The sequence below is a fragment of the Coturnix japonica genome, chromosome 36 (assembly GCF_054131305.1).
Source record: "Coturnix japonica strain WE chromosome 36, WE-NBRP24, whole genome shotgun sequence".
Classification (NCBI taxonomy): domain Eukaryota; kingdom Metazoa; phylum Chordata; class Aves; order Galliformes; family Phasianidae; genus Coturnix; species Coturnix japonica.
In genome coordinates, this window is record NC_140698.1 from 528,472 (window position 1) to 547,841 (window position 19,370).

At 40.7% G+C, this 19,370-nt stretch overlaps 2 protein-coding genes across 2 annotated transcripts; one reads left to right on the forward strand and one right to left on the reverse strand.

Annotated features, from left to right (window-relative positions):
• Positions 1-3,686: 3,686 nt before the first annotated feature.
• Positions 3,687-15,892, forward strand: LOC146755036 (nuclear pore complex protein Nup153-like). Its single transcript, XM_085526360.1, has 8 exons — positions 3,687-3,777; positions 4,435-4,486; positions 8,934-9,010; positions 10,103-10,567; positions 12,094-12,462; positions 13,777-14,040; positions 14,593-14,752; positions 15,296-15,892. The coding sequence occupies exons 1-8, from the start codon at positions 3,687-3,689 to the stop codon at positions 15,378-15,380; spliced, it is 1,563 nt and encodes a 520-aa protein (XP_085382486.1). The 3' UTR covers positions 15,381-15,892.
• On the reverse strand, positions 15,519-17,762 carry LOC146755037 (endogenous retrovirus group FC1 Env polyprotein-like). The gene has a single exon (XM_085526419.1). The coding sequence runs from the start codon at positions 17,749-17,751 to the stop codon at positions 16,057-16,059; it is 1,695 nt and encodes a 564-aa protein (XP_085382545.1). The 5' UTR covers positions 17,752-17,762; the 3' UTR covers positions 15,519-16,056.
• Positions 17,763-19,370: the final 1,608 nt, after the last annotated feature.

Genomic DNA, 19,370 nt, shown 5'->3' on the forward strand with positions numbered 1-19,370 from the left:
AAGAATTGAATCTGATAATGGGACACATTTCAAAAATTCTCTTATAAATACTTGGGCCAAAGATCATGGCATTGAGTGGATTTATCATATTCCCTACCATGCACCAGCTTCTGGTAAAATTGAACGATATAATGGGTTGTTGAAAACTATGTTGAAAGCAATGGGTGGTGGAACATTTAAGCACTGGGAGAAGAATCTGGCAGAAGCCACTTGGCTGGTCAATACTAGAGGATCTGTCAATCGTGATGGTCCTAGTCAATCTAGCCCCCTACACACTGTAGAAGGAGATAAGGTCCCTGTTATACATGTAAAGAACATGTTGGGAAAAGCTGTTTGGGTCCTTCCAGCTTCTGGAAAGGGCAAACCTATCCGTGGAACTGTCTTTGCCCAGGGACCTGGGTGCACTTGGTGGGTAATGCAGAAGGATGGGGATGTTCAATGTGTACCACAAGGGAATTTGATGCTGGGGGAGTGCAGTCAATAATTTTATGTATCTATATATATATATATATGTTTGCATGTGTAGTGTATTTTAGTTATTATAGTTGTACATTTAGTTATGTTACATGCAATTCTACTATTTAGCTATCACAATTTTACATACGTGTATATATATGTATATATATGTATATATTAACCATGATGTAATAATGTAGAATAAGGGGTGGAATGTCATGGTTTTGTAATTTTGTAATTTTGCTATCAGTATTCCACATCATAACATCATGTCAAGTATGGATACTTCTGTTGAATGTGCAGTCCACAGAAGAAGACTACATATCCCAGAGAACAACAGGAGTAACAATAAGTCACGGGACCAGGACTCTATATAATCTCGTTCCCAGGCTGGAGTGCCCTCCTTCTTCTCTCGAACTTCTCGGAGAGTGGGAAGCGTTCCAGCCGTGTCGCCTAGAGTTCACAGTAGGCCTCTCGGTTTTCGGAGACTCTCTCTCTCTCTGTTTCGTTCGATTTGTTAGCCTTAATTATATTATATTGTGTTATCTTGTATTTCGATATCATATTTAGTAAAATAAGTTTTTCCTCCTTAGATTGTCGCTGTTTTATCCCACTCCCCTTTTCCCCCTCCTTTCCAGGCCCCGGGGGGGGGGGGGCGTGGGGTGGCTTCCCCTGTCACGGGCATAGGTAAATCTAAGTAACCCGTGACAATAAATCAGCAAATCTCTAATGTGTTTGACACTGGGTTTCAACAGCGTAGGCAGGCATTCTGGTTTTCAATTTTCTGTTGAACACAGTGTCGGAGGGTGACAACCCACACTTAAATGGTATTGTTCCTTAATTAAATAGTACGGAATATGGATAGGAAACTGATTCCAAGGTCTTTCAAATAAGCAATTTATTTTGATACTGTTTTCCAATACCTATTTAAATGAAGGATAATGGTGACTAGTGGTTGCTTGTCTCCAGGTGCTCTTTAAATTCATCTCCATTAAACTCTGGTCCACTTTCAGACATACCTCTGGGCAGGTAGAACATGCAAGAAAAATGCATTTGATATAAGCAGTTGTTAATTCAATTGTGCTATCTTCTAGTGAGACTGTTTCAGAGAAATGCAAGTAGAAATCTAAGGGAAGTTTGTTTTAATACACGGAATGAAAATGGATTGGGAGTATGCCACTCCAGCCGTGCTCTATCATCTAAATTACTTTTGGTGACCTAATCCTTGCCAATAGCTGTTGTTAGTAACCATAAATGCAAACTGACACGTGAAACCTGTTTTGTTCAACTTCAGGCAAAGGCTGCTGAATTTGCCTGTTCATCAAATTGTTATGCGCCTCATATGTTTTAAAGTACTTCTATTTTCTCTCTTCGATGGTGTGTGATGCCACAGTAAGTAGTTACTAGTTAATGCTGTTTAATTTCCACCCCTATGAAGGGAGACAGGTCATTTTTACACTTTCTGTATATGAGCATGTGGACGTTCAACCTTTGAACTAAACCTTCAGTTTAGTGTTACAAAAGCAACACTAATCCCCATTGCTGGGACATCCATCAAGAAGTCCATTTGTTTAACTGTTCCACACCATAGACATGAATCCTTTGGTTTCTATGTCTATTTTTGCCACAGCATCCTCGTGTTGTCCTCTGTGCTGCCTTGACTTTTTTTTCTTTGGTAGCAGACTGCTTGATAGACTTCATCACAGCATATTTGAACTGAAGAGGTCAATTGCGTAGCCTGAGCTGAACTCTGTTCCTAGCATCAGTTGTCTTGAGTGGTGTAGCTCTGCAATCCATCTTTAGTTTAAAGCATCTGTCGTGGTTTTCAACTCCTTCTCCATAACTGAAGAACCAAGTTATAACATTCAGAACAGGGCAATACAGTGAAGCACTGACATGTTTTGGTAGTTTAAAGAAGCTCCAAGTTTATTGTAGTAAAACAGGGACAGGCAGTTTGCATTTGCTTCTGCAACTCTAATCTCATCAGAGTTAAGACAGCCAAGATAAACCTAAGGCAACTTCACACTTAACATATCTTTTTAATGCAGTCATGCTTAACGGTGCTGCTGCTGTATATTCCTAGGGTAACTATGGCCTGTTTCTCAGTGTGTGCTGAAGTGTTTCTGTTTTTAATATAAGGATCTGACTTGAAGAGGAGAAAAACATCCCTTTTCCAAGTTTTTCATGCTGAGAACTACAATTAAAAGTAATTGCTTCTATTTCCAAAGTAAAACATGACTTTTAAAAGCTGTAATATTCAGCAGTACCAGGAGGACGCTTATGTCATGTTGAGACAGTTTCGATATTTCACTTTATAGGTGCTCCCATCTGCCTCTCTTAAAGCAGTTCTTCCTGAGAGATGAATGAAGCAGGTTTCTCAAAAAGGCAATATAAAGGGAAGAGGAACACAAAATACCAGAAATAGAAAAATGAAATAAATATAAATGCCGCATCAATCTGAAGGCATTTATGCAAATTGCCTCATAAATATAAACAGTGTAGACTGCTGTGATAAGTAGAGGCATTTTAGGGCTGAGATGTTTTGTATACAACTCCGATGCTAATTGTAAACGAAAAAGATTATATTGATAAATGAACCTTGTCTTACTTCTTTTCTTCTTCTTCTTCTTCTTCTTCTTCTTCTTCTTCTTCTTCTTCTTCTTCTTCTTCTTCTTCTTCTTCTTCTTCTTCTTCTTTTTCTTCTTCTTCTTCTTCTTCTTCTTTTTTTTTTTTTTCCCCTCATAAAATAGAGGTACAAATTGCATGAGTTAAATTTGTTTTACCTATAAGCCATTATAAATAAGAGAATCAAGAGAATGTCTGAACTTTGAGAGGAAACAGAACAACGTAAAATGGGTTTAGAAACCTATCTTGATTGGGCAATGAATTGTGCTGAAACAGCTCAACATAGAAGGACATGATCAGAATATCCCAAATTTGGAAATTTAAGTTTTATGCCTGGGAAGGAGAATAGACTGAATTAAAACAAAATACAAGTTCAGATGACATTGGAAGGGGAGATATGGCTTTCTGCAGAGTTTGCGCCTGCCTGGGAAAATCTGCTGTGATCTGACACATCCAGAACAACTGGACAAGTATTGGTTTTGCTGGCTTCCTTAATGTGTTGTTCCCTGGAGTGCACACTGTGGACAGAGTAAAAGCCAGATGCTTGCCAAATACAACAGAAAGGAATTACAGAATTAGAACCCTTAGCAGCCTCTTAAAACGCTATGAAACTTGTGAGATTTACACATGGCATCACTGCTTTCCGGCTTAATGAATTGGCCAAGTCCATTTTCCACTGCCCTTTGGACCTCCTCTGTAGGTCATCTCCCTGCAGAGACAGGCCAGCCTTTTAGGAGACCCAAGCTTTCAAATAGAAAAGCCATTTTTTTAAAGGCCATGCTCCTGTATCCATAGATGTAGGAAGTACTTTTAGCAGTAAGGATGGGGTAGGTTGGAGCATGTGTAGGAAGGCTGGGAAACCTGATGCCCTGACATCCTGCTCTCCATACATTTCCTGCAGGATTTGGGGCAAATTACTTTGCCTCTTTGCCTGGCAGTTACACAGTTGTGAAATGGGGACAGCTGTCCTCCTCTATTTCTCAGAGGACTTGTGAAAATAAAGGCATTAAAGATTGTGAAGCCATCTGTTGCTATGGTGATGAGGCTCATTTAGGCACTGAAGCAGCAAGATTAGAAACTAATATGTTTCCTGCACAACTTATTTAGAAATATGGATAGGCGGCACTGAGGTGTCGGGTCTGGCTCTGCCTCCAGTAACAGGGTTACTGATTTTCATTGGGAACAGAATCTGTAGATTGTAGCAGGCACTCTTTGCTAAGCCTTGGTATGTTAAATGCCTCAAATTGGGTCAGTTGCATAATGCCTCATGGTTGCTTGTTACACCAGGTAAAAACAACGTGCAGGATTTTAACACCTATTATGATTGCTAGATGCTTTTGCATTTCTTGTTAGGCATTCGGAGCTCAGGTGAACGCAGTGGGAATGTGAAAATTTTGCTGGGGAGGTACTGGAGGAAAGAGCAGAGAAAGGGTATAGGGAAATGGATTTTCTTACTTCAGCCCTGCCATAAAGAGCATGCTATGGATGAGTCAGAGGCTGGGGAGAAGGATCAGTGGGATACCTGTGATACTGCTGTTGGTGGGGAAGGATGATGAAACTTACTTCCATTGTTGCTTTGCCCTGCAAGTGTAAGTTTGATATCTTGAGGCTGACAGATTTTGCAAATCTTACCTGCCTGTCTTTTCCCAATGCTCTGCATCAGTACAGCTAGTGCCGTTTAGCTGTATTGAATAATTCAGGTTGGAAGGGACCTTTGGGTCCTCTGGTCCAATGCCTTGCTCAAAGGAGGGTACGCTTCAAAGCTAAACCAGGTTCCTGGAATTCTTGTCTAATCAAGTTTTAAAAATCTCCAAGGATGAGTATTCCATACCCTTTATGGGCCCCAGTTTCAGTTCTGATCCACATTTTTCACTATTATTTAACTAGAATTTTCTTTGATGCTGCTTATCCCTGATGGGTCTTTATTGGACTCTGAGGAAAAACTGCAGTACCTTGAAGCCACGAGACTGTGCTTACAGGACATTTGCTTATTAGCAAATGCTGCATGACCAGAAATCTTCCTGCTTGCAAGGCCTGAGCTTCACCCCACGTGGGACAGCCCTCTGCCACACTGCTGCTCATTCTCAGCCTGAGTCCTTCCTGCATTATGCTGCTGTGCACCATCTGTGTTTGCCCTTGGAAATAAAAAGACTGGAAAACAAAAACCTACTTATGATGAGGAGCTTTAATAAGCACTTGATACAAATAGAGAAAGCATCTGGGGTCGGCTGTAAGATGTTTGCTTTTAAATGGCCTATCAAAGTATGAGATGCTTTCTCTAAATCTGATCTTGAGAGAAATCTGAGTTCTATATCCCATTTCCAGATGGCATAACTTAATATCATGGTGAATTATTTGGCACACTTTAAACAAATTCTTCTTCTCTCTGCACCTGAGACAGAAGCATCATCAAATTATGTCTGGAAAGTTTGGTGAATTATTGTTTCTTATACTTAAAAACATAATACAGCTTTTCAGACTTTTCTGGGACCTGGTTAGTATTCTCTCTTTTTAAACCTAACATGACTTTTCTCCTATGTGTTTGTGTTTGGGAGTTATTCTAGCACACCATTCTCAACCATCTGTTTTTGTTCAGTGTTTTGAATCTTCTTCCAGCTTCCCTATAGCTCAGAAGTCTCCAATGCAGAGGGAGAATAGGCTCCAGTAAAACACTAGAGTGGTTAAGTGGTTCCAGCATGACCAGCGTGAGTTTGCTCTGTTTTTAAACAATGTGAATATGAACTAAATGAAAATGCTCTGAAGGAGAAGGACAAGGCAGGAAAACTTCTTATTTTCTGTATCTTGCTGAGACATTGTAGTCAGAAGTAACAGGAAAATTGATCATTTTCTCACATCCAGGTGATGGCGCACATGGCCTCTATTAGCTGACAACAAATTTAGATTATGTTTATGTTGTAGCCAGCTTTGTCAGTGATTTTCTTTTGAAGTAGTAAATAATATTAATTGTGTAGAACAGAAGCATAAATACTCTTCTTTACCACTCTCTGCTGTTTAGAACATTATTTTGAGAAGGATTTGTATTTCCTACAGTTTTTAATATTAATTTGTTAAGTCATTCATGGCGTGTTCAAGTGATTAAGACTCAAGGTCTGCTTTCCTGTACCTCTAGGTCATTGCAATGAATTTCAGTTTTTATTTGCTTCTGTTGCCTGAAGTACAAGCCAACAATCACATGTAAATGCACTTCAGAAATTCCACCGGTGTTCCATGAACACTGGCTTATAAATTGAGTTGAGACAGAATAGGATGCAGCTGAAACATAAAAGTAAAAGGTTGCAGAACTGTATTCCTGCAGCTGGGACCATGCCTTGGGGGGCATTTATCAGTTCAGACAGCCTCCTGATTAGGACTCAAAGAAACACAGGAAAGCACAGTGAGGGTGGATGTAGGAATAGGGCATTGCAGAACATACAAGCCAAAATCAAACATCTGAGGAGTCAAAATGTCAGATATGGAGTGGCCGAAAAACAATTGGAAGTCAGTCAAAGGATCCCAAAGCCATCACAACCAAAGCAAAATGTGGTCAGAAACAGGGATAAGGCAGGAATGAGTGGTGCTGACCCTTAGAGCAATCTCAGGATGAGGTGTAAGAGCCCCACGTAGCACAGTGGTGCTGTCCCCATGTCCTCCATGCCTGCCTGGGTGCTGCCACCATGCCTTAGGCTGACTGTGAACACTCTCCAACACCTCTGCAAGCTGTCCTGCTCAGTTGCATTTGCAAATTCTTAAACACTTTCTCCTTGGCAATGCCTCTGCAAGGAAACGAGTGACACTTAGGTCTCTTTCCTTTCACTGTCGGCCTTGTTCTTTGGCTTGTCAGGGTTATTATCATTAAGGGGTTGCAAAGCTCTCTTCAGCCTGTTAGCAATTAGCAGACTGTGGCCTGGGATTTCTGAGACAGAAGATGTGGCCTTGCAAAAGCAGTTACAGCTGAGAGTGGTGTCTTTGCTGTGCTCTCTTAATGCGTAATTGACTGCTCCAGGGCAGAGAGGGAATGAGCAGACAGAAGTATCGGGGAAAAGTGTATCGTTCTGCTTTTTCTTGATCTGATCCAAGCACTTGGTTGAATCTACAGTGAGCAAGGCATGCTTGTAATTGGCCTGACTTTTCTTTGCTGGGTTTTGTTATTCCCCGAACTATTTGGAGCTCTCCAAAGTTTTGGTGTTAAGTCTAAAGGAAGGATTTCTGTATGTTATACTCAAAATGGAGTAAAAGGTCTTCAGGGCCAAAAGCCTTTGGACCTTTGTGGTGCTACCATACTGGAAACCCAAGTTAAACACTCTATCACCACTGCAAGCTTTGTCTCTGCCTTAGAAACTGGACTAGTATTTTGTGGACTAACCTTTGTGTCTGTGAAAGCAGACTTGCACTGTGGTTCAGACCTGGTAGAAGCGAAGTTCTGCTGATCTGGAAGAAATGGTTCTTTGTTCCTATTTTCTTCCACTGTTTGGATAGAGAATGTTTTATGAAAAATGACTGTGTTCCAGGTAGCTTTGTTGCAGCTGATAGCTATAGCACTGCCATGTAGCTGTATCATCTCAGTGACTGCAATAAAAGATTCAGTGGGCTTGATTCTGCTCTCCATCTGATGTGTTTATGCCAGCAGGCTTCTGTGGCTGTATTATTGTTTGTTTCTAACAGTGTCAGAACAAGAACAGAGCTTCTGGGGACAAATATAGGTAAATGGAATATTTCTTTGGAATTCAACTCATTCGTTGCTCTCCCTCACCTGTCTAAGAGCAGACTACCCTGACAAGGCTCTGAACCAACTTCCCATATTGGTCCTGTTCCAAGAAGGTCATCTGAAAAGTTGTACCACTTGGCAGCGATTTAAAAACAAATAATCAAACCTACTTGTCTCATTTCTTCAGAAGAGAGAGAAAGGGCACCAGTCTTAAAGAGAAATTTTTGAGCTGTGAATTCCAAGGAGACAGTGGCATCAACTACGGCCATGACAAAGTTGGAGGAGAATGCAGATTTAAGAATTACTCTATCCTTACTGAATAGTTGTTAGATAAGGGTGGAGGAGAGTGGATTTTACATGGTCCCTTGGTTAGTGAGCTTGAGTGCATTATATACTGCTATTATGCATTAAATGCACCATGTACTAGACAAGATGTCTCAGTAGAGTTGAGGTCTCTAAAGTCAGATATAGTAGTGGCTGTCTTCAGCTCTGTCTTTAGTGTGAACATCTTTGCCAAAGGAGGGAACTTGTTTTAATTGACTTTTTTTTCTCTGCCAACATTTTGCTTTGGTAAAATAAGTGAAAAATCCTATTAGACAGGGGAAGGAAAAAAGAGAGGGACTTTTTGTCCCTCAGTGTGTTCTGAATATTTGAAGGATGTGATGTTTAGAAATCAGTGAAAGCTAGATAGGATTTAAATATTAAGGGGCAGGAATTTGCCTTCAGCTAAAGGATGATATTTGCATGACTCATGTTGTTAGGTGAACATTCCTGTGTATTGGTGACCTTTTACCTTGGTAGCAATGGGAAATATGTTAAGTAGGGGGCCCAGTTCTTCATCATGTTCCACCATAGGAAATGATTAGAGGGAACTCAAAAATAGTGTGTAGCATAACAAGATGCTGAACTAAATATTTTCACTGCTCAACTAAATCTCCCATTGCTTTTAATAACACACTATTTATTTTTTTTTCTTTCTTTCTTTTTCCCATGAATACCATACAAGAAGAGGAAATCTTGTAACAACTGCTATGGAAGCCATGAATTTCACTGCAATTTCATTTCTATAGTTTAAATTATATGAAAGAATATGCTGATTTATCTGCTTAACCATGTCTCTCCTCTGCCTGGTATTACAATTTTCAAGGTATCCAAAGAGTAGGAATGTTTTGGTGGAGGTTTGTATGGTTTCTATAATGCAGCGATACTTGAAACAAGTGTCAAGTATGTAAACAAAGTTTATTGAATTTATTCTTTGCTGTTTAAGTCTTGTACGGGCCAGGAGTCCAAAAGAGAATTAGAAAATGGTGTTCTGCATGTCTGCTAATGATGACTTAGGATTGCTGATACTTACTGAACTTGTAGTGAAAGGTTTTTTTTCCTGTTTTAAGGGGAAAAGATCTATTTTATCAAACTGTAGCCACAAGTATTCAAGATTATTTTTCTGATTGGATGTTATCTGAGCTGCCTATGACTGTATCTTTAGTGTCAGTCTTTATGTTGGTCTTTTAGCTGATGCAATATAAAGAAATCATAAACAATGGAGTATGTTTATGTAATTCAAATAAAATAGTGATGCAGATAAAAATAGCTAAGTTCCATTAACTTTTCAGACCATAATAGTGAAACACTTGTAAGTCGTAGGATACGCTTGAATGTCTGTAGTACCAATTTATCCCTCTGCTTAGTCATTCATTTCTATTTAGATCTTGGTGCTTCTGTGCAGCCTGTGATTAGATTGGCAGTTCTCATTTAAACCCTAACTCATTCAGTCTTGGTTATCAAATAGCTTAAAAGGCAAGAACAAACGCTGTTGTTTTTAAGATGTACTGATATATGATTTGCATCCTTACATGTGGTATAGGCTGGATTTACCAGAGTAAATGTTCTTTCATCTGTAGTTTTCTTTGTAGGTATTTTGTGTTTTGTTGTGTGGGTTCAGTACACAATACTTTAAATGTTATATTTGTTCCAAATTCGCTGTTGTAGCGAATCAGAGCGGAGCAGGATGAGAAAGTAGCATGTTTTGTAAAAGAGAAAAATTTTACTTTACAACTCTGGGAAGTGGAGGAACCGGTACTCCCAAAAATATCCCTACCCATCAGTACTGCATCTCTGGCACCATTCAACTTTAGTTTTCTGACTAGCAGTACTGTCTCATCGTCACCAAGCACTGTTTCAACATCAGTGATGAACAAGGTGAATCTATGTTGTATGCTATAAATGCTTTCCTGTATGAGTCTGTATCTGCTCTTTTGCAAGTTAACTTCTGTGGTGCTCATGAAATTAACTGGTGTTAGTTCATACTGAGTTGAGTAAGTCAGAGTTGTATTGCAGTTTGGAGAGAAAAATGCAGTTTTTTGATTGTCAGTCTTAGACTTGCAAATGTCTGGTTTGGTTTTGGAACTGTGGCAGAAAATGAAGTTGCATCAGCTTCTTTTGCATTTAAGAAATCAGATGAGAAAAAGGACGAAACTCCTGCAGCAAAGAGAGGCTTCTCTTTTGGTAACGTGGAGTCGGCTCCTGCCTCGCAGTTTGTTTTGGGAAGGACAGAAGAGAAACAGGATTCTGTCAGTTCTGCTCCTCCGTTACTGTTTGGGAAGAAAGTTGAGAATGAAGAGTCAAAGGCACAACCTGTCTTTTCCGTTGGGCAGCCTGAATGTACCAAAGAAGAAAGCACAGCAAAACCTATGTTCAACTTCAGCTTTGTTAAACCATCGGAGAAAGAAACTGAGCAGGCAAAGCCAACTTTTTCATTTGGGGCCCAAGCCAATACTTCAGGTAAGCAGAATATCTTTTGTCTTCAGTTGTCTAAGTCCCTCAGATGGTACCTCTGAAGTCATAAGTTACAGAATCTGTAGGAGTTGCTGGGTTCATGTACTGGAGCTTTAGAAAAAGCTTAATTACTCTGTGCAGTGTGATTTGTGTTCCAGTTGTTGACGTATAGACAATTAGTAGAATTCCTGTTTTGATTTCAGTGAGTTTTAAGACTAGGTTTAGACAAAAAATATATACATATTGTCACACATTAAAGAACCTGTATTGCATCCCACATGAGCATGGATGGTTTGTATGGTTTCTGTGCTAGCAGCATAGTTGGTGGTACAGTCTTTAGCGTGGTGACAGAGGCCTCATGCGATGGTTTTCATAGTGAAAGGGGATGTGAGGAGGTGTCTCATTCATGTGTTCTTGCAGCTGTGCTGCTGCAATTTACTGCCATGAAGGTGTGGAAATTGCTTAATAGGTACTACACAGTTTTGTGCATCTTTAACCTTCTGAAAGAGCGGGCTGAAAGATTTTAGTAACAATTGCCATGTGGAAGAATTCTGATTCTGATTTCATGACTTATCAGCCATGGTTTGCAGAACAGCGTTCATTACTCACTTCTACTAACTTTGGAAGTTATAAGGGAAGGAACAGAGAGAATAAAAGCAGCGCATGGGGTTATGGTTCTTATGATTGAGTTGAAGTTCTGGAGTTTGATTTAACCATGGAAATTTGATGAAACACCTTGTGTAAAAATGAGATTTTAACGAGCCTTCTTCAGCACAGTAGAGAGTCCCTTAAAAGTGGCATAGATGAAAAGGGTCCGTAACTTCTGGAAAAACAGCAGTGGGAAATCAAGAACAGGGTCAGGTGTAATAATGAGAGAGCAGAAGCTTAGGGAAAGCTGAAGAACTGCATACTTTAAAAGATAACTTTAAATGTAAAATTGCACTCAGTACTTTGTGACAGTTCTGTAACAGGGGGCTGTTCTCCGTGGCTCCCAAAAGCAGGTCTTGAAAGTACTGAATTACAGTGAGCTTAAGCCAAAAGAGTGAGGCTGCAGGATGATGGGCTTAGCCAGCTTTAGGGCTGTAGGCACAGGGCTGTAATTTCAGGAGAGGCTACAAAAGCAGCTGTACCACTGTGGGGTTTTTTTTTTTTGCTGTGTTATTTAGCAAACTACAGAAGTGTTGCAGGTAATGCATGTTGTTCTTCTCAGAGCATCTGAAGAATAGTTTTGTTTGAGGAGCTGAGATGTACTGGTTCATTCTGGTTCCAGTTGTTATAGCCAGTGCTTGGTGTCCGTAACTACTAAAGCCTAGAACTGTGGTGGTGTCATCATTCTTCACAATTCTCCCATTCCTTTAATTGCACATGGCAGCGTTCAGTGTATTAAACCTGGATTTTATGTAATCCACAGTAGCTGGATAATAGTTGAGACATCGTCCAGCATTTCTCCTTGTACAGTGGCTGGAACAGGGTCTCTCTGTTGCGCTTGGTTTGCTGTCTTGCAGTGTTTTATGTTCTGTTCTCCCTCTCAGATCAAGGAGCAGCAAAGCCATCTTTCAGCTTCTTGAGCTCTAGTTCCTCCAGCGCAGCCGTACCTGCCACTTCAGCCAACAGCAGCAGCCTGTTTGGCAGCGTCACTTCTTCCTCCAACCCTGCACCAGTTCCCACTCCCTTTGTGTTTGGGCAAGCCAGCAACACTGTGAGCAGCACCGCTTTTGGCAATTCTGCAGAATCTACAGCATCTCAGTCATTTGGCTTCTCTCAAGAAAACAAACCCACCACCACATCTTCCACCACTGGTGCAGCAGTTAATCCATTTGTCTTCGGTTCAGGAGCCAACAGTAGCAATGCAGCAAGTTCTGGCTTTACCTTTGGAGCCACGGCCACATCGAGTTCAACAGGTACATTTAAGCAGGTGCTTTTGTTTTTGCTCTTAGATCACAAAAGTGGAGCAGGGAAAGAGTGTTTCCTGGAGAACAGGTAGGGAAAATGCATGGAAATTGAGAAAAGTAGTGAATATTTACATCCAACAATATATAAACAGTGCTAATGCTTGGGGCTCAGGTCAAGTTTTGAGGCAGTCTGGGAAATACAGTTTAGGGATCAACTGGCTGTGGTGATATTTTGTGCATTGGATAATCCTTTACTGGCTTTCATTTGCATAGGAACTTGTCATTGTGAGAATGAATTTCCCTCTTCTCAGTATCAATCCAGTGCTGAAGGTTAAAAGTTAGTTTTAACTTGAATTTTTCTCTCCCATACCTAAAACTCTTCGAGCGTTGTAAATAACATCAAGATTTGTACTATCCACCCTTCACAAGTGTATATTACAAACACAGTATTGATATATGCAGCTGCTGCTTTGTAAAGCGTGACTTCTAATGAGCACGATAGCCAGTCCTTCATTTTCTTGGTCTTCATAATCTTCAAATCTTCATAAAAGTACTGGAATGCCTTTTAGTCCGTCTTAACTTCTGTTTTCCTTCCTGGAAAAACAATCAGCCATTCCAAGTTACATTGCAGCAGTTGGTATTTTTGTGTTGCGTGACGTCTGCTTAAATTGCATTTAGATTAATAGCGCTATTTAGAAGGTCTCTTTTTGCTCAGCAGAAGTGTGTATGTTTGAAGTCACAGCTCAGTCCTGTATTTTTTTCTCATTATTTCTGCTTGCCATGCAGAACCAAAGCAGCTAATTGAATGAGCTTGTTTGCTATTATATGGAGAGACAGAATTATTCTGGTAGCTCAGTTAGGTCCCTGCAAGCCTGATGTGGTCTCCAGAAATTGATAATTGTAAACATTTGGATGAGGAAGGGGAGCAGTTGCTTATGAGAGGAAAGATTGGCGTTCTCCTCATTCTAATAGATCAGGAGCTGTGTTTTGAACGCTTAAAATAATACAAATAAGTGAGTGAGTGTTCTTTACCCGTGGTATAAATAAGTCTTAGTAATACAAATCAGCTTGTGCTCTTTGTGGGAGCCTGCTTCTAGAGCATGAATGGCTAACAGTAATTTGAGTCTAGACAACCCGTGTTTGAGGTGTGCGTTGTCTGACTCCTTTAAGTATGCTGTTTTTCATGTAACTTACAAGAAAAGGTAGGATTCCTATCATGAATGAGGTGCTGTTTGTTGTTTTACCTACTTGGCTTCAAACATAAAGCTCTGTAACAAACAAAACAACTCAGCACATACTGAAATTTCTCTTCTTTTCCTTTAGGGTCATCCTCTACATTTGTCTTTGGGTCTGGGTCTTCAGCGCCTGCTGCTGGACCAGCATTTGGTGCCAGTCAGCTACCAGCATTTGGCCAGAGCCAGGGCCCTGGCCAGCCAAATGCTCCCAGCTTTGGATCTTTGTCGACATCACTGTTTTCATCTGGCTCTCAGCCTGCGCCTCCTGCCTTCGGCTCTGTGACAAGCAGTACTGTGTTTGGACAGCAATTGAGCCAACAGCCAGGTTTTGGCTCTGGCGCCTCCAATGCTGGTGAGTGTTGACCATCCTTTTCGTTTCAGGTCTCAAAGAGAGCTTGGTTAGTCAGTGAGTTGGTTTCCATGAAGTGCAGCTGAAGTTTAGTGAATGAAATTACTTCTGCCTTTTGTACATACTCTACTGTAAGAATTGCCCTCCATAGAGGGAGTAGACACAGGGTTAAGTATTTTGCATCTGATTCCTTACTGCCGGAGAGGTACACTACCTTCACCAATAGGTTGTACATTGTTGTATATTGTGGTGCATGCAGCCATAGACTAATGGCAGTACAGGTAGCAGCAGACAGTTCCTTAGCAATTTGCCAGCAGTCTAAAAATCTCTTTATGATGCTCTACTGAAACAAATGACGTTGTCTAGGTGTTGTTCCTGTTGTAACTTAGCATTTCTGGTAAACCTCCCTCCCACCCCAAGCTGTGCCGCCTTGAGCAAGGTCTAAGCAATGTATGTTAGAGGTGGTGGGAGGAAGGAGGGGAGGACTTTCCTGGAAAGAACAAACTCAAATTTCAACTTTCTTATTCCCTTCTCCTTCTACCCCGTCTTTCTCAGGTCCCGTATTCCAGTTTGGGAGTAGTACTTCTAATTTCAACTTCACGAGTAACCCAGAAGTATTTACTTTTGGTGCAAATCCTCCTGCACCGGCAGCATCGGTACTACCTTCCGGCTCTTCAGGATTTTCATTCAGCCAACCTGCAACGTTTACAGTGGGGTAAGAGACCAAATCAGATTTTCACTTGAGCTTTTGGTACTATCTGTGGAGCGCAGGCAGCCTCTACTGATGTTAAATTGCGAGGTGCTCAGATGTACTTCGGAATTTATGTCTAAGGACAGCATCTCTCCTCGCTCTGTTAGTGTGACTGGCTAAGTAGGCAACGATGGCTTTATAGCAGCACAGCTCTCAGAAATATCATGCAGCCATGAGAAGTGTTCTTGAAAAATAAGATCTGAATTGAGCTGTTACGCTGCTGCTTACCTGCTGAATGAGAGAGATTTCATTGCTTTTGGTTTCTGGAACTCTCTTCCCATTCATCATACGTTGTCTGTTGCCAGCTGCTGAGTAGTGAGCAGCCAGATGATAAAACAGTTGTTCTGGAATATCTGCTCAGTGCTGCTACTGAACTGTCAGCTAACAGTAGGGAACGTCAGCTGGGTTTAGACCGTCGTGAGACAGGTTAGTTTTACCCTACTGATGATGTGTCGTTGCGCTAACTCTGCGTTGTCCTAACTCTGTGCTACCGGTTTCTATTCATAGGACTAATGGAAAAAATATTTTCTCTGCCTCCGGATCTTCAGTTCCCGGTCAGAAGATAAAGACTGCAATTAGACGTAAAAAGTAATCGGCAGATTGGTAAAGCAACTTTCAAAGCAGCTGCTGCCCTGCATTGTTCAGTTGTTGGGATCGTACCTCGTGCTGGGTTAGCTGAAGTCAGATCTGCCTAAAGTGTTGCAGAAAGGAACCAGGTCGAGACTCGAACTCGTGGGTACTCCAGGGTTGATTTTATTAACAAGCTCAGTGCTCAGGTGAAACATGCATACAGAGCTTGGGTCACTCCTAGTGAATGACCCTTAAGCTTTACAAACGTCCTATATTTATATGATTAGGTAAACATTACATCATTTATGTTATTCATTTCTCGTGATTAATCAATACATCTTCAGTCCTTCTTTCTCGTGTTTCATCCTAGGCCCAGGCTTCATGCTTCACGTGTTACTCTTCTTTTGAACTTGTCCAGAAATTCATTATCTTCTTTCATCCGAGCCATCCGGGCTAGACCAGTCCATTCCATCTGTCTTATGGTTAAACTATACATTTTAACTGATTAACTACTAAATAGCAATGTCAGCACTATTATTGTCTACCTCTGCTGTTTCATAACTTCACAATACTCTAACACCCCTACATGGGTCATGGTTCAGGGCTATACAGGGGATACTTGAGTAGCATATTGGTTGAGAAATTTACCATTTTTCCTAACAGTCCCCCCTTTTCTAATAGCTACTTTCCCAAGTATTCTACTGATATCCACCAAAAACTATCTTAGGTGGCGGTGGTGCCTTTACAGTTAAAGCAGACCCCATTCGCATACAGCATTGTATTAGTACATAAACAATAACAATCAGAACAATCACAACAATTATAATCAAGATAATTTTCTTAGCAATAGCAGAAAGATTTGGCAACCAGGATGTCAGCCAATGCCATGTTTCAGAAAAACCCCATCGAGTATCATCCTTCTGTATTTCTTGCATTGTCTTACTTACTTCCCATATTTTCCCAACATCAGTTAATAATTCTCCAGTTTGATCAACATACATACAGCAACTAGCATTCAATACAGTACACACTCCCCCTTGCGAAGCTAAAAGCATATCTAGTGCCATTCTATTTTGCAAAACTACTTTAGATAAGTTTGTAAGCTCGCCTTGTATAGTTAATAAGCCATAAGCCGTTGCATTAGCTAACTTCTCCACCTCCCCTGACACATTCAGTATTGCTTTTTCCAATTCACTAACACCTAAACCAGGTATAAACCAACGCACAAATGCATGGAATCCTGTTGGTCGTTCAATTAAAGGATTTAAAATAGTTCTTTTAGTACGTCCATAGAAAGACCTATGCCATAACGTTCCATTTATTTCTCTGGGAATGATCTCCATATCGGGTACAACTAGGCCTAAAGTGCATCTTCCTCGCCACTTTTTGGGTAAAATTTTGTACGCATGTTCTCCACACAGCCAATAGGCTCCTGGGAGACTCAAAATCAATTGATTTCTGTTTTTAATAGCAGTGAGATTATCACATCGTAAAGTCCAATTTCCCAAATAGGTTCCAGTAGAATCACGATTTTCAACACAATGAATATAAGTATTGTTCTCCAATCGTGTATGAGCCAATGATAAAGCATGAGTGGTAAAATTACTTCTTAATATTGTTGTATTCCAAATATGACCAATAGTAGTATTAACATGAATAGGGATACCAATCAAATTTACTCCATGTGCTACTGATCTAGGTAAGGCTGAACAAATCCAACAATCACTGACATTTAGATTCTGGGCAAACGATTGCATTATTGATACATGAGAATTATCTGTCCAATAACGATAGTGGCCTAATTCATAAGAGACATGTGGCTGTAAAGACCTTCGGTGTCTCATCTGCTGAGTATGGCTACTTGTGTCATGCCAGGACATAGGTCCCCATTTTACCTCTTGCCAATGTGTATGAACTAATTTAAACCCGTCCCGAGGGTACGCAATGGAGAATTTATGACAGCACGAATTGTTGAAGCCGGGGAGCATACCCACACACCAGATTCCAGTACCACTGCTTGGTTCTCTAAAATTAATATTATGGTTAACCCATACCGCTCGGAGCCGAGGAGGAGGTACTCTGGGGTATGAAGGATAAGAAAATCGTGCTCTAATGCAAAAACTAAAATTAGCTCGAGTACTACCGGGGATATACCATCGAAATGTGCCAAAAGGGGTTCGGACATTGTTGAGTTGTAATAAGTCAGTATTTCTTTCTCCTTCTATGATGAATTCACGCTGAGTCGTAGAAACCTCTTTCGTTTTCAGAGTTACCTGATGTCCAGTCAAAATGTCCCGATAGGAGAATTCATACTGGTACCGATGTCCTGAAGCTATGCAGACGAGGAAGAAAAGGATGCAGAGACCTTTTTCACATGAGTGTGATGGATCCATGCCTCTTTACCCTTGACCTTGATAGCATAAAGAGAAGTTAACAACACACAATAGGGCCCTTCCCATTTGGGCTCCATTTTATGTTTCCGTTTAAACACTTTCACCATTACCATATCTCCTGGAATAATATCATGTACTTTAACATCTCTTGGTAATCCTTGATAACAATAAGCATATTGCTGAATTCTCTTAAAAGAATCTTGTAAATACAACAAATATTGAGTAATATTCTCTTCCCCTTCCAAAAGTGCAGTTTTTGCTGAGACATATGTTCCTGGTACTGCCACTACTCTCCCAAATAAAACCTCAGCTGGACTAATTTTTAAAGGCTCCCTAGGGGATGTTCTCAAATCCCATAAGACTAAAGGTAATGCATCTGGCCATTTGAGTCCTGTTTGTGACATTACTTTGCCTAATCTATCTTTAATAGTCCTATTCATTCTCTCTACCTTTCCGGATGACTGTGGATGATACGGTGTATGTGCCGCCATAGTAATTCCCAGTGTCTTTGACAATTCGGCCATCATTGAGGAAACAAAATGTGTTCCCCTGTCTGAGTCTATTTCTTCTGGGACTCCGTACCTTGGAATTAAGTCTCGTAACAGAATTTTAATCACAGTTTTTGTATCATTCTTTCGTGTAGGAAATGCTTCCACCCAGCCAGACAAATGATCCACAATAACTAACATATATTTAAATCCCAATACTGGTGGCATTTCAGCAAAGTCAATTTGAAGTTTCTGAAAAGGATATTCAGCTGGAGGTCTCTTCCCTTCTTCCATCCTGGGTCTGGTTATCCCGTACTTTTGACATATTTCACATCCTGCAGCAATTCGTCTAGCTGCTGCATATACTCCCGGTGCTATCCACAAACGATCAATCTGATTTGCAATATTTCCTGGACCGCCATGGCTTCTATCATGATACCACCTTACTAAAGTTAGCAAATATTTATGTGGTAACATAGGTTTATCACCAATCATCCAAATCCCATCCTTTTGAACAGCTCCCATACGCATCCACACCTCCAGTTCCTCTTTATTCATTTCTGTATAAAGTGTCTTAGGGTCCGATAGCAGTGGTATAGTTTGTACAGTCATAATAGGAACACTATAATTAGGGTGCACAGCAGCTGCTCTAGCTGCCGCATCTGCAAGTTGGTTTCCTTTTGCTAACGCATGTTTTTTAGAGCTGTGTGCAGGTATGTAAACTACAGCAATCTCTCGTGGTTCTTGTATAGCCAGTAATAGGTCATTTATTAGCTCACCGTGAGCTATTGTTCTCCCTGCAGAGGTCAGAAAGCCTCGCTCTCTCCAGAGCATGCCGATAGCATGGCAAATTCCAAAAGCATACTTTGAGTCCGTGTATATATTTACCTTCTTGCCGCGTGCTAATCGTGCCGCTCTACAGAGCGCAATAAGTTCTGCTCCTTGTGCTCCCAACCCGCTTGGGAGAGATTCTGCTAGTAGAACAGTTGTCTCAGTTGTCACAGCAAATCCGGTGTATCGCTTTCCTGCAATGTAATAACTAGAACCGTCAGTAAACAAGTTTAACTCAGGCTCTGTTAATGGCTCATCCTTTAAGTCTTCCCTCGGTCGTGAGACTGAGTGAATCACCTG